The 16,394-nt window shown below is 46.9% G+C and overlaps 1 protein-coding gene and 1 pseudogene across 4 annotated transcripts in view; one reads left to right on the top strand and one right to left on the bottom strand.

Annotated features, from left to right (window-relative positions):
- The window catches only part of MAST2 (microtubule associated serine/threonine kinase 2), a 221,091-nt gene extending 211,341 nt beyond the window's left edge, over positions 1 to 9,750 (bottom strand). For 3 of the 4 annotated variants that reach the window (XM_053576307.1, XM_053576308.1, XM_053576310.1), the window contains exon 1: positions 9,252 to 9,750. In XM_053576307.1, the coding sequence (XP_053432282.1) occupies positions 9,252 to 9,434 (183 nt within the window). In that variant the 5' untranslated portion in view covers positions 9,435 to 9,750. The remainder of the gene's footprint in view (positions 1 to 9,251) is intronic. The other variant, XM_053576309.1, reaches the window with a different exon arrangement.
- On the top strand, positions 9,603 to 15,569 carry LOC128574720 (polyadenylate-binding protein 2-like; annotated as a pseudogene).
- The last annotated feature ends 825 nt before the right edge of the window (positions 15,570 to 16,394 follow it).

Below are 16,394 nucleotides of genomic sequence, written 5' to 3'. Positions count from 1 at the left end.
TTAAGCCCAAGAGCTGGAGGTTGCTGTGTGCTGTGACACTATAGTACTCTACCGAGGGTAATTCTGTCTCAAAAATAAATAAATAAATAAATAATTTTTAAGCCTCGGTGCCTGTGACTCAAGTGGCTAAGGCGCCAGCCACATACACCTGAGCTGGTGGGTTTGAATCCAGCCCGGGCTCGCCAAACAACAACGGCAGCAACCAATAAAAAATAGCCAGGTGTTGTGGCAGGCGCCTGTAGTCCCAGCTACTCGGGAGGCTTAGGCAAGAGAATCACCTAAGCTGGGCGGTGCCTGTGGCTCAAAGGAGTAGGGCGCCAGCCTCATATACCGAAGGTGGCAGGTTCAAACCCAGCCCCAGCCAAAAACTGCAAAAAAAAATAAAGAAAAAGAGAATCACCTAAGCCCAGGAGTTAGAGGTTGCTGTGAGCTGTGATGCCACAGCACTCTACCCAGGGTGATAGCTTGAGGCTCTGTCTCAAAAATAAATAAATAAATTTTTAAAAAACTAGCTGGGCAATATGGTGGGTGCCTGTAGTCCCTGCTACTCGGGAGGCTAAGGCAAGAGGATCGCGTGAGCTGGGAAGTTTGAGGTTGCTATGATGCCATGGCACTCTACCCTGACATAGTGAGAGTCTGTCAAAAAAAAAAAAAAAATGGCCAGACGTGGTGACTCACGCCTATAATCCTAGTACTCTGAGAGGCTGAGGTGGGTTAACTGCCTGAGCTCACAGGTTCAAGACCAGCCTGAACCACAGTAAGACCTCATCTCTAAAAACAGCTGGGCTTTGCAGTGGACACCTGTAGACCCAGCTACTTGGGAGGCTGAGGCAAGAGAATCGCTTCAGCCTAAGGGTTTGAGTTTGCTGTGAGCTATGACACTATGGCACTCTACCAAAGGCAACAAAGTAACACTCCGTCTTCAAGAAAAATAAAAGAAGAGAAATGGAGGCAGAATAAAGGCTAAATGCTGGAAAGCATTTCCAGTGAGATAGAAAGAAAACCAAGAGAACATGATTCCAGAAGTCAAATGAGAGAAAAATCAACCATGTCAAGTGAAACAGGTCAAGTGAGATGAAAACTGAGAACTGGCTGATAGGTTTGGCAACATGGAGGTCAATGATAACCTTGATATTCATTGAAATGATAAGGAAGGGCGGCACCTGTGGCTCAAGGAGTAGGGCACCGGTCCCATACGCCGGAGGTGGCGAGTTCAAACCCAGCCCTGGCCAAAAAAAACCAAAAAAAAAAAAAAAAAAAAGAAATGATAAGGAAAAAAGACTAGAGTGTTTCAAGAAAGAATGAAGAAGAAGAAATAAAAGAAGATAAAAACAATTCTTTCAAGGAGTTCTGTTATAAAGAGGAGTACTCTCCCATTTAGACAATTTTTTTTTTTTTGGCTAGGGCTGGGCTTGAACCTGCCACCTCCAGTATATGAGGCCGGTGCCCTACTAATTGAGTTATAGGCGCCACCCTAGACAATTATTTAATATCACTGCTTTTACTTGAATTACTGCAATAACCTCCTAACTGTTCTGTCTGCTTCCACTTCCATTGACTGAATTCAGTCAATTCTCAATAAAGTAGCCAAACAGAATTAAATTAAAATATTAACATCACATGACTCCTCTGCTCAAAACTCTCCAATAGCTTCCTATCTCATTTAAATGTAATAGCCAAACTACTCAGAAAGGCCTATAAGATCCTTCACAATTTGAAACTTGTTTCCCTTCTGAGTTGATTCATCTACTATCCTTTCCACTCCAGCCACATTGGCCCTCTGCTTCCTGTTCCTCAAACACAAATTCCAGTGGTGGAGGTAAGCTTCTAGCCCAGGCTACTTGCTATTCCCACTACCAAGTACACTTTCCCCACAGATAACCTAAATGCCTCTCTCTCCCACATCCTTCAGGTATTTATTTACTCAAATATCCTCTTCTTTTTTTTTTTGCAGTTTTTGTCTGGGGCTGGGTTTGAACCCACCACCTCTGGCATACGGGGCCAGCGCCCTACTCCTTTGAGCCACAGGCGCCACCCCAAATATCCTCTTAAAAATGTTGTACATGGGGTGGCGCCTGTGGCTCAGTGAGTAGGGTGCCGGCCCCATATACTGAAGGTGGCGGGTTCAAACCCAATCCTGGCCAAAAACTGCAAAAAAAAAATGTTGTACATGACCATGCTATATATTTTTTTCTGAGACAGAGCTTCAAGCTGTTGCCCTGGGTAGAGTGCCATGGCATCACAGCTCACAGCAACCTCAGTTCCTGGGCTCAAGCGATTCTCCTGCCTCTGCCTCCAAAGTACCTAGGACTACAGGCGCCCACCACAATGCCCGGCTATTTTTTGGTTGCAGCATCGTTGTTGACGGGCCTGGGCTGGATTCGAACCTGCCAGCTCAGACTTATGTGGCTGGCACCTTAGCCACGTGAACCACACAGGCGCCGAGCCAGCCATGCCATTTAAAACCAAATCCCTAGCAGGGCAGGGTGGCTCACACCTATAGTCCTAACACACTGGGAGGCCAAGGCAAGTGGATAGCCTGAGCTCACAGGTTCTAGACTACCCTGAGCCAGAGCAAGACCTTGTCTCTAAAAATATCCAGGTGTGGCAGGCACCCAGCTACTTGGGAGGCTGAGGCAAAAGAATCACTTCAGACCTGGAGTTTGAGGTTGCTGTGAGCTATGATGCCATGGTACTCTACCAAAGGTGACAAAGCGAGACTCTGTTTCAAAAATAAAAGGGATAGGGGCAGCGCCTGTGGCTCAAAGGGATAGGGCGCTGGCCCCATATGCCGGAGGTGGCAGGTTCAAACCCAGCCCCAGCCAAAAACTGCAAAAAAAAATAAAATAAAAGGGATAAAAATAGCCAGGTTTGGGCAGCACCTGTGGCTCAGCGAGTAGGGTGCAGGCCCCATATCATATACTGAGTGTGGCGGGTTCAAACCCAGCCCTGGCCAAACTCCAGAAAAAAAAAAAAAAAAAAATAGCCAGGCGTTGTGGTGGGCGCCTGTAGTCCCAGCTACATGGGAGACTGAGGCAAGAGAATTGCTTAAGCCCAAGAGTTTGGAAAAAAAAAAAAAGCCCAAGAGTTTGAGGTGGCTGTGAGCTGATATCACAGAACTCTACCGAGGGTGACATAGTAAGACTCTGTCTCAAAAAAAAAAATAAAAAGAGGACTGATAAAAATTTCTGCTCTTATTTCCATTAAAATAATTTTATTTGTTTTTTGGTGTTTGTTCTGTTTTTTGAGACAGAGCCTCTAGCTGTCGCCCTGGGTAGAGTGCTATGGCATCATAGCTCACAACAACCTCAAACTCCTGGGCTCAAGCGATTCTCCTGCCTCTGCCTCCCAAGTAGCTGGGACTATAGGCGCCTGCCACAACACCTGGCCATTTTTTGGTTGCAGCCGTCATTGTTGTTTGGCGGGCCTGGGCTGGATTCAAACCCCCCAGCTCAGGTATATGTGGTTGATGCCTTAGCCACTTGAGCCACAGGCATCAAGCCATTAAAATAATTTTAAAAATTCCTCAGTAGTGCTGAGGGTATTCTAGGAACTAAAATTGAACTTATTTTATCCCCTCGGCCTCCCGAGTAGCTGGGACTACAGGCGCCCGCCAAAATGCCTGGCTATTTTTTTGTTGCATGTTGGCCCGGGGCCAGGTTCAAACCCACTACCCTTAGTACATGGGGCTGGCACCCTACTCACTGAGCCACAGGCACCACCCTACTACGAACTTTCTAATCATTATTTCATTTATCTCTTTGAACCCAAGCTTTCACCTTTTGGATCACAGAATTTTGAGAACTGGAATTTCCCTACATTCAAAGACTCCCTAAAGCCCAATCAAGGATCCTCTATGGAACCCACATGGAAAAACAACTTCAGAGAAGAATTCCTGTGGCATTTGAATTAGGCTTGAAAGCAGTAGTAGAATTTTAATAGACAAAGGCAGAGAAAAATAAATATGTGAGAATGCCTAACAATAAACAAATATTCACTGAATGCCCAGTATGTACCAGTGAAAACAGTAGAGGCTGGAGATACAATGATGAATAAAACAGCCTCTAAGGCAGCAGTTCTCAACCTGTGGGTCTCGACCCACAGGAACTGTATTAAAGGGTCGCAGCATTAGGAAAGTTGAGAACCACTGCTCTAAGGAGTTCATTCTCTGATGACAGCCTGAAAATCAATTAGGATAGTCACTGATGAATTATCTGTTTCCTTGGCTCAGCGTGCGTAGCTCAGTGAGTAGGGTGCTGGCCACATACACTGAGGCTGGCAGGTTAGAGTCCAGCCGGGGCCTGCTAACCAACAATGACAACTGCAACCAAAAAGTAGGCAGGTGTTGTGGCAAGCTCCTGTAGTCCCAGCTATTCAGGAGGCTGAGGCAAGAGAATCACTTAAGCCCAAGAGTTCGAGGTTGCTGTGAGCTGTGACGCCAGATCACTCTATCCAGGGCGACAGCTTGAGACTCTATCTCCAAAAAAAAACCCATATTTCCAACACTCAGACAAATAACTACGTTTCAAGTACCATACTAGGCTTCAGGTATATAATAGCAAAGTGAAATTGTCTGAACCTCAAAGAACTTACTAGTGAGAGTGACAAGACAATTTCAGTAAACTATGCTATCAGGAAGAAAATTAGAGGGTCCTGGGGAGCCAAGAGACAGGGCATCTAACTGATTTTTTTTTGAGACAGGGCCTCAAGCTTTCGCCCTGGGTAGAGTGCTGTAGCATCACAGCTCACAACAACCTTCAACTCCAGGGCTGAAGTGATTCTCTCGCCTCAGCCTCCCAAGTAGCTGGGACTACAGGCGCCAGCCACAACGCCCGGCTATTTTTTGGTTGTAGTTATCATTGTTTGGCGGCCCAGGCTGGATTCGAACCCACCAGCTCTGGTGTATGTGGCTGGCGCCTTAGCAGCTTGAGCTATAGGCGCCCAGCCCAGAGTCTGGCTCTTTCACCCCAGGTAAAGTGTCCTGGCTACAAAGCTCACAGTAACCTCAAACTCTTCGCCTTGAGCAATCCTCTTGCTAAAGCCTCCTGAGTAGCTGTGACTACAGGCACCCACCACAACACCTGGCTCGTTTTCTGTTTTTAGTAGAAACAGGGTCTCACTCTTGCATAGGCTGGTCTCAAACTCCTGGGCTCAAACAATCCACCAGTCTTGGCCTCTTAGAGTGCTAGGATTACAGGAGTGAAGCAACACACCTGGCCATAACTAATTCTTCAATAAAAAGTGGCTAAGTGCGGCTTGGCACCTATAGCTCAGTGGCTAGGGCGCCAGCCACATACACCAGAACTGGTGGGTTCAAATCCAGCCCGGGCCTGCCGAACAACAATGACAACCACAACCAAAAAATAGCCAGGCGTTGTGGCAGGCACCTGTAGTCCCAGCTACTTGGGAGGCTGAGGCAGGAGAATCCCTTAAGCCCAAGAGTTAGAGATTGCTTTGAGCTGTGATGTCACAGCACTCTACTGAGGGTGATAAAGTGAGACTCTGTCTCTAAAAAATAAATAAATAAATAAATAAGTGGCTAAGTGTCAAGTAGACTTTGAATGCCAAGGTTTTTAGGTTTAAGAGGTACTATGAAGCTGGTCTGGCATGAGGGAGCACACATCAACTGTAACAAACAGTTTAGAAATTACAGAGAATGAGTACTAGGGAAAGACTATAACATTTAGTAATTTAAATGTACCCAGAATTTTATATATTTCTCTGTGTAACTCTTTCACAAGAAAACTTTTCAAAAGCACAAGCAGCCCTTCACTATATTTTAATTTGAAAAACAAGTGGGGTTTTCTTTGTGGGGGGGGTTTTACAGGCAGAGTCCCATTTTATTGCCCTCGGTAGAGTGCTGTGGCATCACAGCAACCTCCAATTCATGGGCTTAGGCAATTCTCTTGCCTCAGCCTCCTGAGTAGCTGGGACTACAGGCGCCAGCCACAACACCCGGCTATTTTTTGTTGCAGTTTGGCTGGGGCCCGTTTCTAACCCGCCACCCTCGGTATATGGGGCCAGCGCCCTACCCACTGAGCCACAAGGCGCTGCCCTGAAAAACAAGTTTTAATATCCATCATACAGGGCAGCACCTGTGGCTCAGTCGGTAAGACGCTGGCCCCATATACTGAGGGTGGCGGGTTCAAACCCAGCCCCGGCTGAACTGCAACCAAAAAACAGCCGGGCGTTGTGGCGGGTGCCTGTAGTCCCAGCTACTTGGGAGGCTGAGGCAAGAGAATCGCTTAAGCCCAGGAGTTGGAGGTTGCTGTGAGCTATGTGAGGCCATGGCACTCTACCGAGGGCCATAAAGTGAGACTCTGTCTCTACAAAAAAAAAAAAAAATCCATCATACACACAACGAAAAGTTACACAGCAATGAAAAAGAACAAACTATTTCTTTCTTTTTTTTTTTTTTTTTTAAGACATGAGTCTTACTATGTCACCCTGGGTGGAGTGCCATTGCGTCACAGCTCACAAACTCTTGGGCTTAAGGGATTCTCTTGCCTCAGCCTCCCAAGTAGCTGGGACTAGGACTACAGGCGCCAGTCACAATGCCTGACTATTTTTTTTTTGTTATAGTTGTCATTGTTGTTTGGCAGGCCTGGGCTGGATTTGAATCTGCCAGCCCCCATGTATATGGCCAGCGCCCTAGCTGCTGAGCTACAGGCACTGAGCCAAGAACAAACTATTCCTATGAGCAACATGGATGAGTCTCACATACATGATTTAAAGGAGAAAAATTGGTCACAAAAGAGTACCAAATGCATGATTCCATTTATATGAAGTATTAGTTCAAAACTGAACTATGGTGATAGAAGTCTGAAAGTAATACTGTTGGAGGATAGTAACTGGGAAAAGGTACAAGGGAACATTTCAGAGTCCTGGAAATATTCTCCATCTTGACGTGAGTAGTGGTCACAGTTGGGTATCCATTCTGTAGAAATCGATGGGCTACATGAACCTTTCATTTGCACACCACATGTACATCACACCTCAATAAAAAAGTAAACCAGGCCAGGCATGGTGGCTCACACCTCTGTAATCCTAGCACTTTGGGAGGCAAAAGTGGGAGGATAAATTGAGGCCATGGGTTCAAGACCAACCTACACAAGAGGGAGGCCTCATCCCTACAGAAAAATAGAAAAATTAGCCAGTAAGCCTATAGCTCTAAGCTACTTGGGAGGATGAGATAGGAGGATCACTCAAGCTCGGGAGTTTCAGCTTGTAGTGAGCTACAATGACACCACCACGCTCTAGCCCAGGCAACAGAGCAAGACTGTGTCTCAAAAAAATAAAGAGTAAACCGGCCATGCACAGAGGCTCAGGCCTACAATCTCAACACTCTGGGAAGCTGGGACAGGAAGATCCCTTGAGGCCAGGAATTAACTAGTCTGGACAACAGAAGATGCCATCCCTACAAAAAAAAGATAGCCAAGTGCAGCCACTTGCACATATAGTCCCAGCTACTCAGGAGGCTAAAACAGGAGCATCACTTAAGCCTAACAGCTGAAGTCTACAGTAAACTATGAGCCACTGTACTCCAGCCTGGGTAACAGAGGGAGACCTTAACTCTAAAAAACTGGCTCCATATACCAAGGGTGGAGGGTTCGAACGCAGCCCCAGCCAAACTGCAACAAAAAAATAGCCAGGCATGTGGCAAGCACCTGTCGTCCCAGCTACTCAGGAGGCTGAGGCAAGAGAATTGCCTAAGCCCAGGAGTTGGAGGTTGCTGTGAGCTGTGTGACGCCACAGCACTCTACCAAGGGCAATAAAGTAAGACTCTGTCTCTACAAAAAAAAAAAAAAAATAGCCAGGCATTGTGGCAGGTGCCTGTAGTCGCAGCTACTTGGGAGGCTGAGGCAAGAGAATTGCATAAGCCCAAGAGTTTGAGGTTGCTGTGAACTATGATGCCATGGCACTCTACCCAGGGCGACATAGCGAGACTGTCTCAAAAAATAACAATAATAATAATAATAATAATAATGATATCTAAGAAGATAGTTATTTACCTGAGGAGTAAGAAGCAGGAGAACTATAAGAAATCTTTAAAGGAGAGGCGCCTGTGGCTCAGTGAGTAGGGTGCCAGCCCCATGTATACTGAGGGTGGCGGGTTCAAACCCAGCCCCGACCAAATTGCAACAAAAAAATAGCCGGGTGTTGTGGCGGGCGCCTGTAGTCCCAGCTACTTGGGAGGCTGAGGCAAGAGAATCGCCTAAGCCCAAGAGCTGGAGGTTGCTGTGAGCTGTGACGCTACGGCACTGTTCCGAGAATGATAAAGTGAAACTCTGTCTCTAAAAAAAAAAAAGAAAAAAGAAAAGAAAGAAGGAAACAGGAAAGAGAGAAAAAAGATTCAAGGATGAAGTCACTAGGGTCCCAAGTAAAGCTGGGCAAAAGAAAAGCTGTCATTAGAGTTCATTATTACAGAATATTTTTCTAAAACTCTAACAAGATAATCTATTCTCCTTTTACTGAGCTTCCTACAGCTACTAGTAGCAGGTTCTCCTCCCTGATAAAACTAACCTTTATCCTCTACTCATAAATACACCTACTCTTCACTAATACATAAACACATCCTGTTCATTCAGAAACTCCAGGAATACTCTGCTTTCTGTGTTTTCCCATTCAGGTTTTTTCAGTGGTAAATAGGAAGGCACAGCCTAGATCTACTGAATTCTCTCTTCACACAATTGGGCTTGGCACTGCACACATCCAGGTGTTTTAAAAAGTGCTCTCTCGTGAACTAGATGGTTAGTAAGCAGAACCCTAACAAGGATTCTGAACACGCTCTTACAATAAAGGCATAATGATGGCCAAATCCAAGAATGCTTAGGAATGTCATCCGTTTTTATAACTGTTAAAGAAAACCTCTAGGAAAGAGAATAACACTGTATCAAATCGACTTTCCCCTCTTACAGTAAGTATGGCTCTGGAAAACTCAATATCCCTATTCTTTGCAGCTCATTCACCATGCCCACATTGCGGTGACCGTTCTCCCCATCTAGATCCGCAGACTACAAACGCCCCTAAGACTATTATTTATTCGCCTACTCCCCCCATTTCCAATTTGACCCCAGGCCTTCACTTCCAGTTTCCACTCCCCATTTTTCTGCCTCTCTAGACCTCCCACTCCTCCTCCGGAACTACCCAGTCCCCACCCCTCAAACGCTCCAGCTCGGGTCCTCCCGCCGGAGATCCCCTCCCCCATCGCTCCCACTCAGGTCCCCACAACCGACCCCAGCCCACCCTACCTGCTCCTTGCTCTCCGGTCCCGCGGTCCCGGTCCGCTCCTCCAGTCTCTGCCTCCCGGGCGGCGCTCGCCGGCGCTGGGGCTGGGGCAGGGGTTGGGGCAGCTCCGCCGCCCTCTGAGCCCCATCTTCCCGGCGGGCAGGCGGCGGAGGCTGCAGCCAGTCGCGGCAGCGGCTCCGCTTCATGCCTGCGGCTGGGCCCTACAGGCGTCAGCGCCGGGACTGTCCCGGCCCCGCACAGCCCCGGGCCGCAGCGTTGCCGCGCCAACCACCGCCCGCAGCCACCATGGCCCGGCTGGCGCCCGAAGCCACCGCCCCCAGACCGCAGCTCCTCCGAGCCTTCTAGGGCTTCAAATGTCGCGACCTCCTCAGCGCTCCCTACGGAAGCCGCGGCATCGCCGCCGCCTAGTCTTCTCCCACCCCGCACACGCTCAGCCGGCCACCCGCCGCCGCCGCGGGCTCCACCGCCAGCCACCCGCCTCCGGCCGGCCCCGCCCCTCCTGGGCGCGCGCACGGGGAGCCCGCCCGCCACCTCGGGCCGCGCGCAGCCTCCCGCGCACGCGCCGGCGAACGGTCCCGAAAGACCCGCCCGTGGCCCCGCCACGCGGTCTGAGAAACGGAAGGGGGCGGGGCTCCTGGAGCGCCGCTTGCGGCTGAGACGGTCATAGATAACTTCATTCATCCATTCAGGAAACTGTGTGCCTGGCCTACCTCCGTAGTGGGGACCAGAAAATGAACCGATCAGTGTCCTCACAGAACTAGGGGGAGAGGACCCAGGTGACAAAATAATACAGCCAATGAAGACGCTAATGCATGCCTTTTTGTTTAGTACCTGCCAACCCTCACCTACTTCTCCCATCACGCTTTGGAGAAAAGTGTGCACATTCTCATGTTACAGATAAGAAGGAGACTAAGATGAATTGGAACGCACAAGTCACCCAGCAAACTAGATGCGACTCAAATTCTGGCTCTTCTGTCCCCTTTCACTGTTGCTGCTTCTTCCAAACAGTAAGACTGTGAAAAGTCCTACAAAAGAGGAAGAACTGATGGATTCCTTCTGGGCAGAAAAAGACAAAAAAGATTTCTGGGTTTCCCCACTGGCAATGAAGTCATCAAATATGGATAACCCAATCCAGCCTGCTGCCGCCTGGGCAGCCTGACCTGCCGCCTCCAGTGACTCATATGCTCAGCAACGGTGTGGCAGAAGCTCAGCCCTGTTTGGCCTCCTTCTGGCTTCAGCTGGTCTGCCACATGTTATATTTTTCTTCTTTGACCTAGAAGCCTTTCCTGAAAGCTTTACACATTTGTCCTGGGCCTCCTCCCTGAACCCTTTCTGAGTTTTAATAATAGCCAAGGTTATAAAGTGCCTACTAGATATCACACACAGTGCATTCAATTCATATGTGTATATACATAAGCAAGGGACAAGTTGTATTATTTCCATTTTACAACAGTTGAGGAAACAGGTTCAAGTTACCTAATGTGCTCACACAGTTTGTAAGTGCAGAGCCAGAACTCAAGCTGAGGTCTGTCAGGTATCAGATACCAGAGCTCACATACATAACCAGTGTGCGCTACATGTCTCCAGCTTGCTTCTCTATGGCCTATCCCAGTTCCTCACCATACATTCAGTTGCCTCAACCAGAAACCTGGAAGCGGTCCTGGACTCCTTCCTACCCATCCTTTCCTCAGATCTAATTAATAAGCAAATCCTGTTGCTTCGGTAACCTCACTACCACTTCAGTCTGCTTCCACTTTCCATCCCATTAGGACCACCTCAAGTCTCTTCCTACTTGACTGGAAAAGCCTTCTAACCAGTTCATCTACATCCAGTCTCATTATCTTCAAGCCCGTTTTCCAAAAAGCCCTCAAAAGAATCTTTATATAATATGTTACTCCCTTGCTTAAAAGAATCAAATGAATCTTAAGGTGAAGTATAAACTTAGTACAGCCAAAAAGATCATCCAAATCTGGTCTCTGCCTACTTCTCCTGGTCCTATACATGTTACACGTGGTAGAGTTATACTAGCTACATATACAGGGTTTGCCACTTTTTTGGTTACCAGTAACAGAAACACATTCTAAGGGGAAATTCATTGGAATGCTATATAGAAGGGATGACAGGCCTGGCAAAGTGGCTCACAACTGTAGTCCTAGCACTCTGGGAGGCTGAGGCAGGTGGATTGCCTGAGCTCACAGATTTGAGACCGGCCTGAACAAGAGCAAGACCTCATCTCTAAAAATAGCCAGGCATTGTGGCAGGTGCTTGTAGTCCCAACTACTTGGGAGACCGAGGCAAGAGAATTGCTTGAGCCCAAGAATTTGAGGTTGCTGTGAGCTATGACACCACAGCACCCTACGAAGGGGAACAAAGTGAGACTCTGTCTCAAAAAAAAAAAAAAAAAGAAATAGAAGAGATGATAAAACTTAACAGAGACTGGAGAAATAAGCTTATAAAACTGGCAGGAAATTGGCGGCACCTGTGGCTCAAAGGAGTAGGGCGCCAGCCCCATATGCCAGAGGTTCAATCCCAGCCCTGGCCAAAACTGCAGAAAAAAAAAAAAAAAACCTGGCAGGAAACAGCCTCTATAGATTGCACCTCAGGAACAATCTCAGGATACTGCTATTACCCTAGAAAAGTAATTCTAAGTTTCCCTTCATAGTTGTGTCACCATTCCAGATTCATACTCTGACAAGAGAATCCAATGACCCACACTTGGTAATTTAGGGACCAAAACCCTATTCTACATTCTCATCTTCCACTATGTTTTTTTATTTCTTTTTCAGAGAGAGAATATCACTCTATCTCCATTGGATAGAGTGTGTGGCGCCATCATAGCTCACAGAACCCACAAACTCTTGGGCTCAAGCGATCCTCTTGCCTCAGCCTCCTGAGTAGCTGGGACTACAGGCATGTGCCACCATGCCCAGTTACTTTTTCTATTTATAGTAGAGATGAGGTCTCACTCTTTCTCAGGCTGGTCTTGAACTCCTGATCTCAAGCAATCCACCTACCTTGGCCTCCCAGAGTGCTAGAATTATAGGCATGAACCACTGTGCCCAGCTTCATTTTCCACTATTTAGACTGGGAAAGTTAGTATGGCAGACAGACTCTAAGCTTGCACTCATAATCCACCCCCTCTCCATTTCTGATACCTTTATGTAATACCCTCCCTGTGTGTAGGTGAGAACTGTGACTTGTTTCTAACCAATAGAATATAACAAAAGTAATGTGATATCACCTCCATGATTATGTTATATTATATAAGACTCTGTCCTGCTTAGAAGACTTACTCTTATACCCCTAATGGACTTGAAGAAGCAAACTGTTATTCTTTCAACTGCCTATGAAGAGGTCCACATGTCAAGAAATTGCATGAAACCTCTAGGAACTGAGGGCAGCCTCTGGACCAACAGCCAGTAAAACAAAACAAAATAAACCTGATGCATTCAGTCTTACATAGGAGGAAATTCTGCCAACAATGGGAATGAGCTTGGAAACAAGTCCTTCTCTAGTTGATCCTCCAGATGAGAACACAGCCCAGCCAACACCTTAATGAAAGCAGAGACCCTGAAGCAGAGAATCTAGCTACAATATACCTAGACTCATGACCTATAGAAACTGTGAAATAATAACTGCATATTATTTTAAGCTTCTAAGTTTGTGGTAATCAATACATTTTTATTATATAGTCATAAAATACAACCAGATATTCTTCTTCTCAGCCTCTCATCAGCTAGAAATGGCCATGGGACACAATCTGGCCCAAATCCACTTTCACCCCTGTTTTCCCCAGCTAAATAAGTGACAAGTCAATTTTTTTCAATTGCTCAGGCCACAACCTCAGAGTGATCCATGAGTCCTCTCTCTCTCTCTCTCTCACATACTTTACAGCCATTCTACTCTACAGCCATTCTAGCAAATGCTTGGGCTGAAGTGATCCTCTTGCCTTAGCCTGCGAAGTAGCTAGAACTACAGACACCTGCCACAAAGTCCAGCTAGTTTTTCTATTTATAGTAGAGACAGGGTCTTGCTCTTGCTCAGGATGCTCTCAAACTCCTGAGCTCAGGCAATCCACCTGCCTCAGCCTCCCAGAGTGCTAGGATTATAGGTGTAAGCTACCTCACCCAGCCTATTTTTAAAGTTTTATAATTTTGAGGATAACTTTTTTAAAAATCCTAGTAGACTTGGGAACATCTTTGTAAACTTTAGTCATTATTAATTGTGCTTGTCTCTTTGTCTCAGATCCATTTCTGGCCCTTCCTCCACTCTGCCCTAGATAGCAGAGGATTGGCTCGTGCAAGTTATATTCTAAAGTTTCCTTATCCAGTTATTTTTATTATTTTAATTTTTAGACAGTCTTACTCTGTTGCGCCAGACTAGAGTGCCATAATAGCTCATGGCATCATAGCTCACACCAGCCTCAAATTCTTGGGCTCAAGTGATCCTCTACCTCTGTTTCCCAAGTAGCTGGGACTACAGGCGCTTACCACCAGGTCAGGCTAGATTTTTCTATTTTTAGTAGAGACAGGAGTCTCGTTCTTGCTCAGGCTTCTCTGGAACTCCTGAGCTCAAGCAATCTACCCACTTAGGCATCCCAGAGTGCTAGGATTACAGGTGTGATCCACCTCACCCAGCCTAACCTGTTTTTTTTTTTTTGTCACCCTCAGTAGAGTGCTATGGCATCACAGCTCACAGCAACCTCAAACTCTTCAGATTAAGCAGTTCTCTTGCCTCAGTCTCCCAAGTAGCTGGGACTATAGCTGCCCACCACAACGCTCAGCTATTTCTTTATCATAGTTGTCATTATTGTTTAGCAGGTCCAGGCTGGGTTCAAACCTGCCAGCCCTGGCATATGTGGCCAGCACCCTAACCACTGAGCCACGGGTGCTGAGACTAAGCTGGTTATTTTTTTAATTTGTAATGTTTTTTAATTTTTTTAATCTTTAATTTTTTATTTATTTATTTATTTTTGAGACAGAGCCTCAAGCTGTCACCCTGGGTAGAGTGCCGTGGCGTCACAGCTCACAGCAACCTCCAACTCCTGGGCTTAAGCGATTCTCTTGCCTCAGCCTCCCAAGTAGCTGGGACTACAGGTGCCTGCCACAACACCCAGCTATTTTTTGGTTGCAGCTGTCATTGTTGTTTGGCGGGCCCGGGCTGGATTCGAACCCGCCAGCTCAGGTATTGAGCCACAGGCCGAGACTAAGCTGGTTATTTTTTATTAATTCAAGGGATATTGGAAGTTCTCTGCTTCAGACAGCACCACCAACATTGGCTCTGTCTTTTCCCTGATTTTATTCTCTCCTGAGTCCCTTCCTCCTTAATCTCAGCTCTCAAATAAACCTTCCCTTTATGGTTTCAGTTCCTACTAAGTGGTCCCAGCTCATGGGCTCTGCTCGGCCACCTCCTTTGCTGATTCTCCAGCCCTATAGGGGGGTGGTAGAGACTTCCCACTGTTCCATTCCCTGTTTCATTTCCATCCCATTTGTAACTACCTTCCTGTATAAAATTCCTTCTACTTACATGGCATAGACTCTGTTCCTCTGGTCACTGACTCAATCTACATAATGCATATAAACTGTGAAAATTAATGCTTCTCGGGGGAGGGGGTCCCAGGGGGCACAGGGGACTACAGAAACGGCCTGGAGTCTGAGGAACTGGCAACCAGGAGGAGGAGAAAGAGCCGGGACTGGTCAAGGGTGACCCAGGGGACAGCGCCATTGAGGACCCGGAGCTGGAAGCGATCAAAGCTTGGGTCAGGGAGATGGAAGAAGAAGCTGAGAAGCTAAAAGAGCTACAAAACGAGGTAGAGAAGCAGATGAATATGAGTCCACCTCCAGGCAATGCTGGCCCAGTGATCATGTCCATTAAGAGAAGATGGAGGCTGATGCCCGTTCCATCTATGTTGGCAATGTGGACTATGGTGCAACAGCAGAAGAGCTACAAGCTCACTTTCATGGCTGTGGTTCAGTCAACCGTGTTACCATACTCTGTGACAAATTTAATGGCCATCCCAAAGGGTTTGCATACATAGAGTTCTCAAAGAGTCAGTGAGGACTTCCCTGGCCTTAGATGAGTCCCTATTTAGAGGAAGACAAATCAAGGTGATCCCCAAATGAACCAACAGAACAGGGTTTCCCATGAGCCCGCTACCGTGCCAGGACCACCAACTACAACAGTTCCTGCTCTAGATTCTACAGTGGCTTTGACAGCAGGCCCCGGGGTCGCGTCTACAGGGGCTTGGCTAGAGCGACATCATGGTATTCCCCTTACTAAAAAAAGTGTGTATTAGGAGGAGAGAGAGGAAGAAAAGAGGAAAGAAGGAAAAAATAAATAAAAAAAAAAAAAGAAGAGAATTAATGCCTTTCAATCATCCATCAAAAGACAAGGAAGGAGGTCTGGGTGCAGTGGCTCACACTTGAAATCCTAGCACTCTGGGAGGCCAAGGCCCATGGAGTGCTTGAGCTCAGGAGTTTGAGATCAGCCTGAGCAAGAGCGAAACCCCATCTCTAAAAATAGCTGGGCATTGTGGTGGGCACCTGCAGTCCCAGCCACTCAGGGAGGTTGAGGCAAGAGAATCGCTTGAGCCCAAGACTTTGAGGTTGCTGTGAGCTGTGACACCATAGCACTCTACCAAGGGCGATTGAGTGAACTCTGTCTCAAAAAAAAAAAAAAAAAAAACAAAGAAAAAAACAAGACACTCTTTGGGCCAGATGACTGCCCCTATCCCAAACAACCATAGGCAGGTGGAGAAGGTCAAATATGGACATGGAATCTCTGGTAGGAACCATATGAATAGTTCCCACAGGAGGTTACATGACATACAAGACCATAGATGTTTATTATAAAACCCAAAGAAGGGTGATGGTAATAGAGTTAGAAGAAGGATTCAAGAATTAATAGAGGGATAATTAATAGGCTACTAATTGGTGTGGGAGAAGAGTAATGAAAAAAGGAAAAGTTAGGGCGGCGCCTGTGGCTCGGTGGATAGGGCGCAGGCCCCATATACCGAGGGTGTCCGTTCAAACCCGGCCCCAGCCAGCTAAAATAGTAGTGACAACTGAAACAAAAAAGCTTGGTGATTGAATGAAATGGAATTATCCGGGCGTTGTGGCAGGTGCCTGTAGTCCCAACTACTTGGG

The sequence above is a fragment of the Nycticebus coucang genome, chromosome 22 (genome assembly GCF_027406575.1).
Source record: "Nycticebus coucang isolate mNycCou1 chromosome 22, mNycCou1.pri, whole genome shotgun sequence".
NCBI lineage: Eukaryota > Metazoa > Chordata > Mammalia > Primates > Lorisidae > Nycticebus > Nycticebus coucang.
Note: the sequence above shows the minus strand (reverse complement) of the source record. Positions and strands in the feature narration are given on the sequence as shown.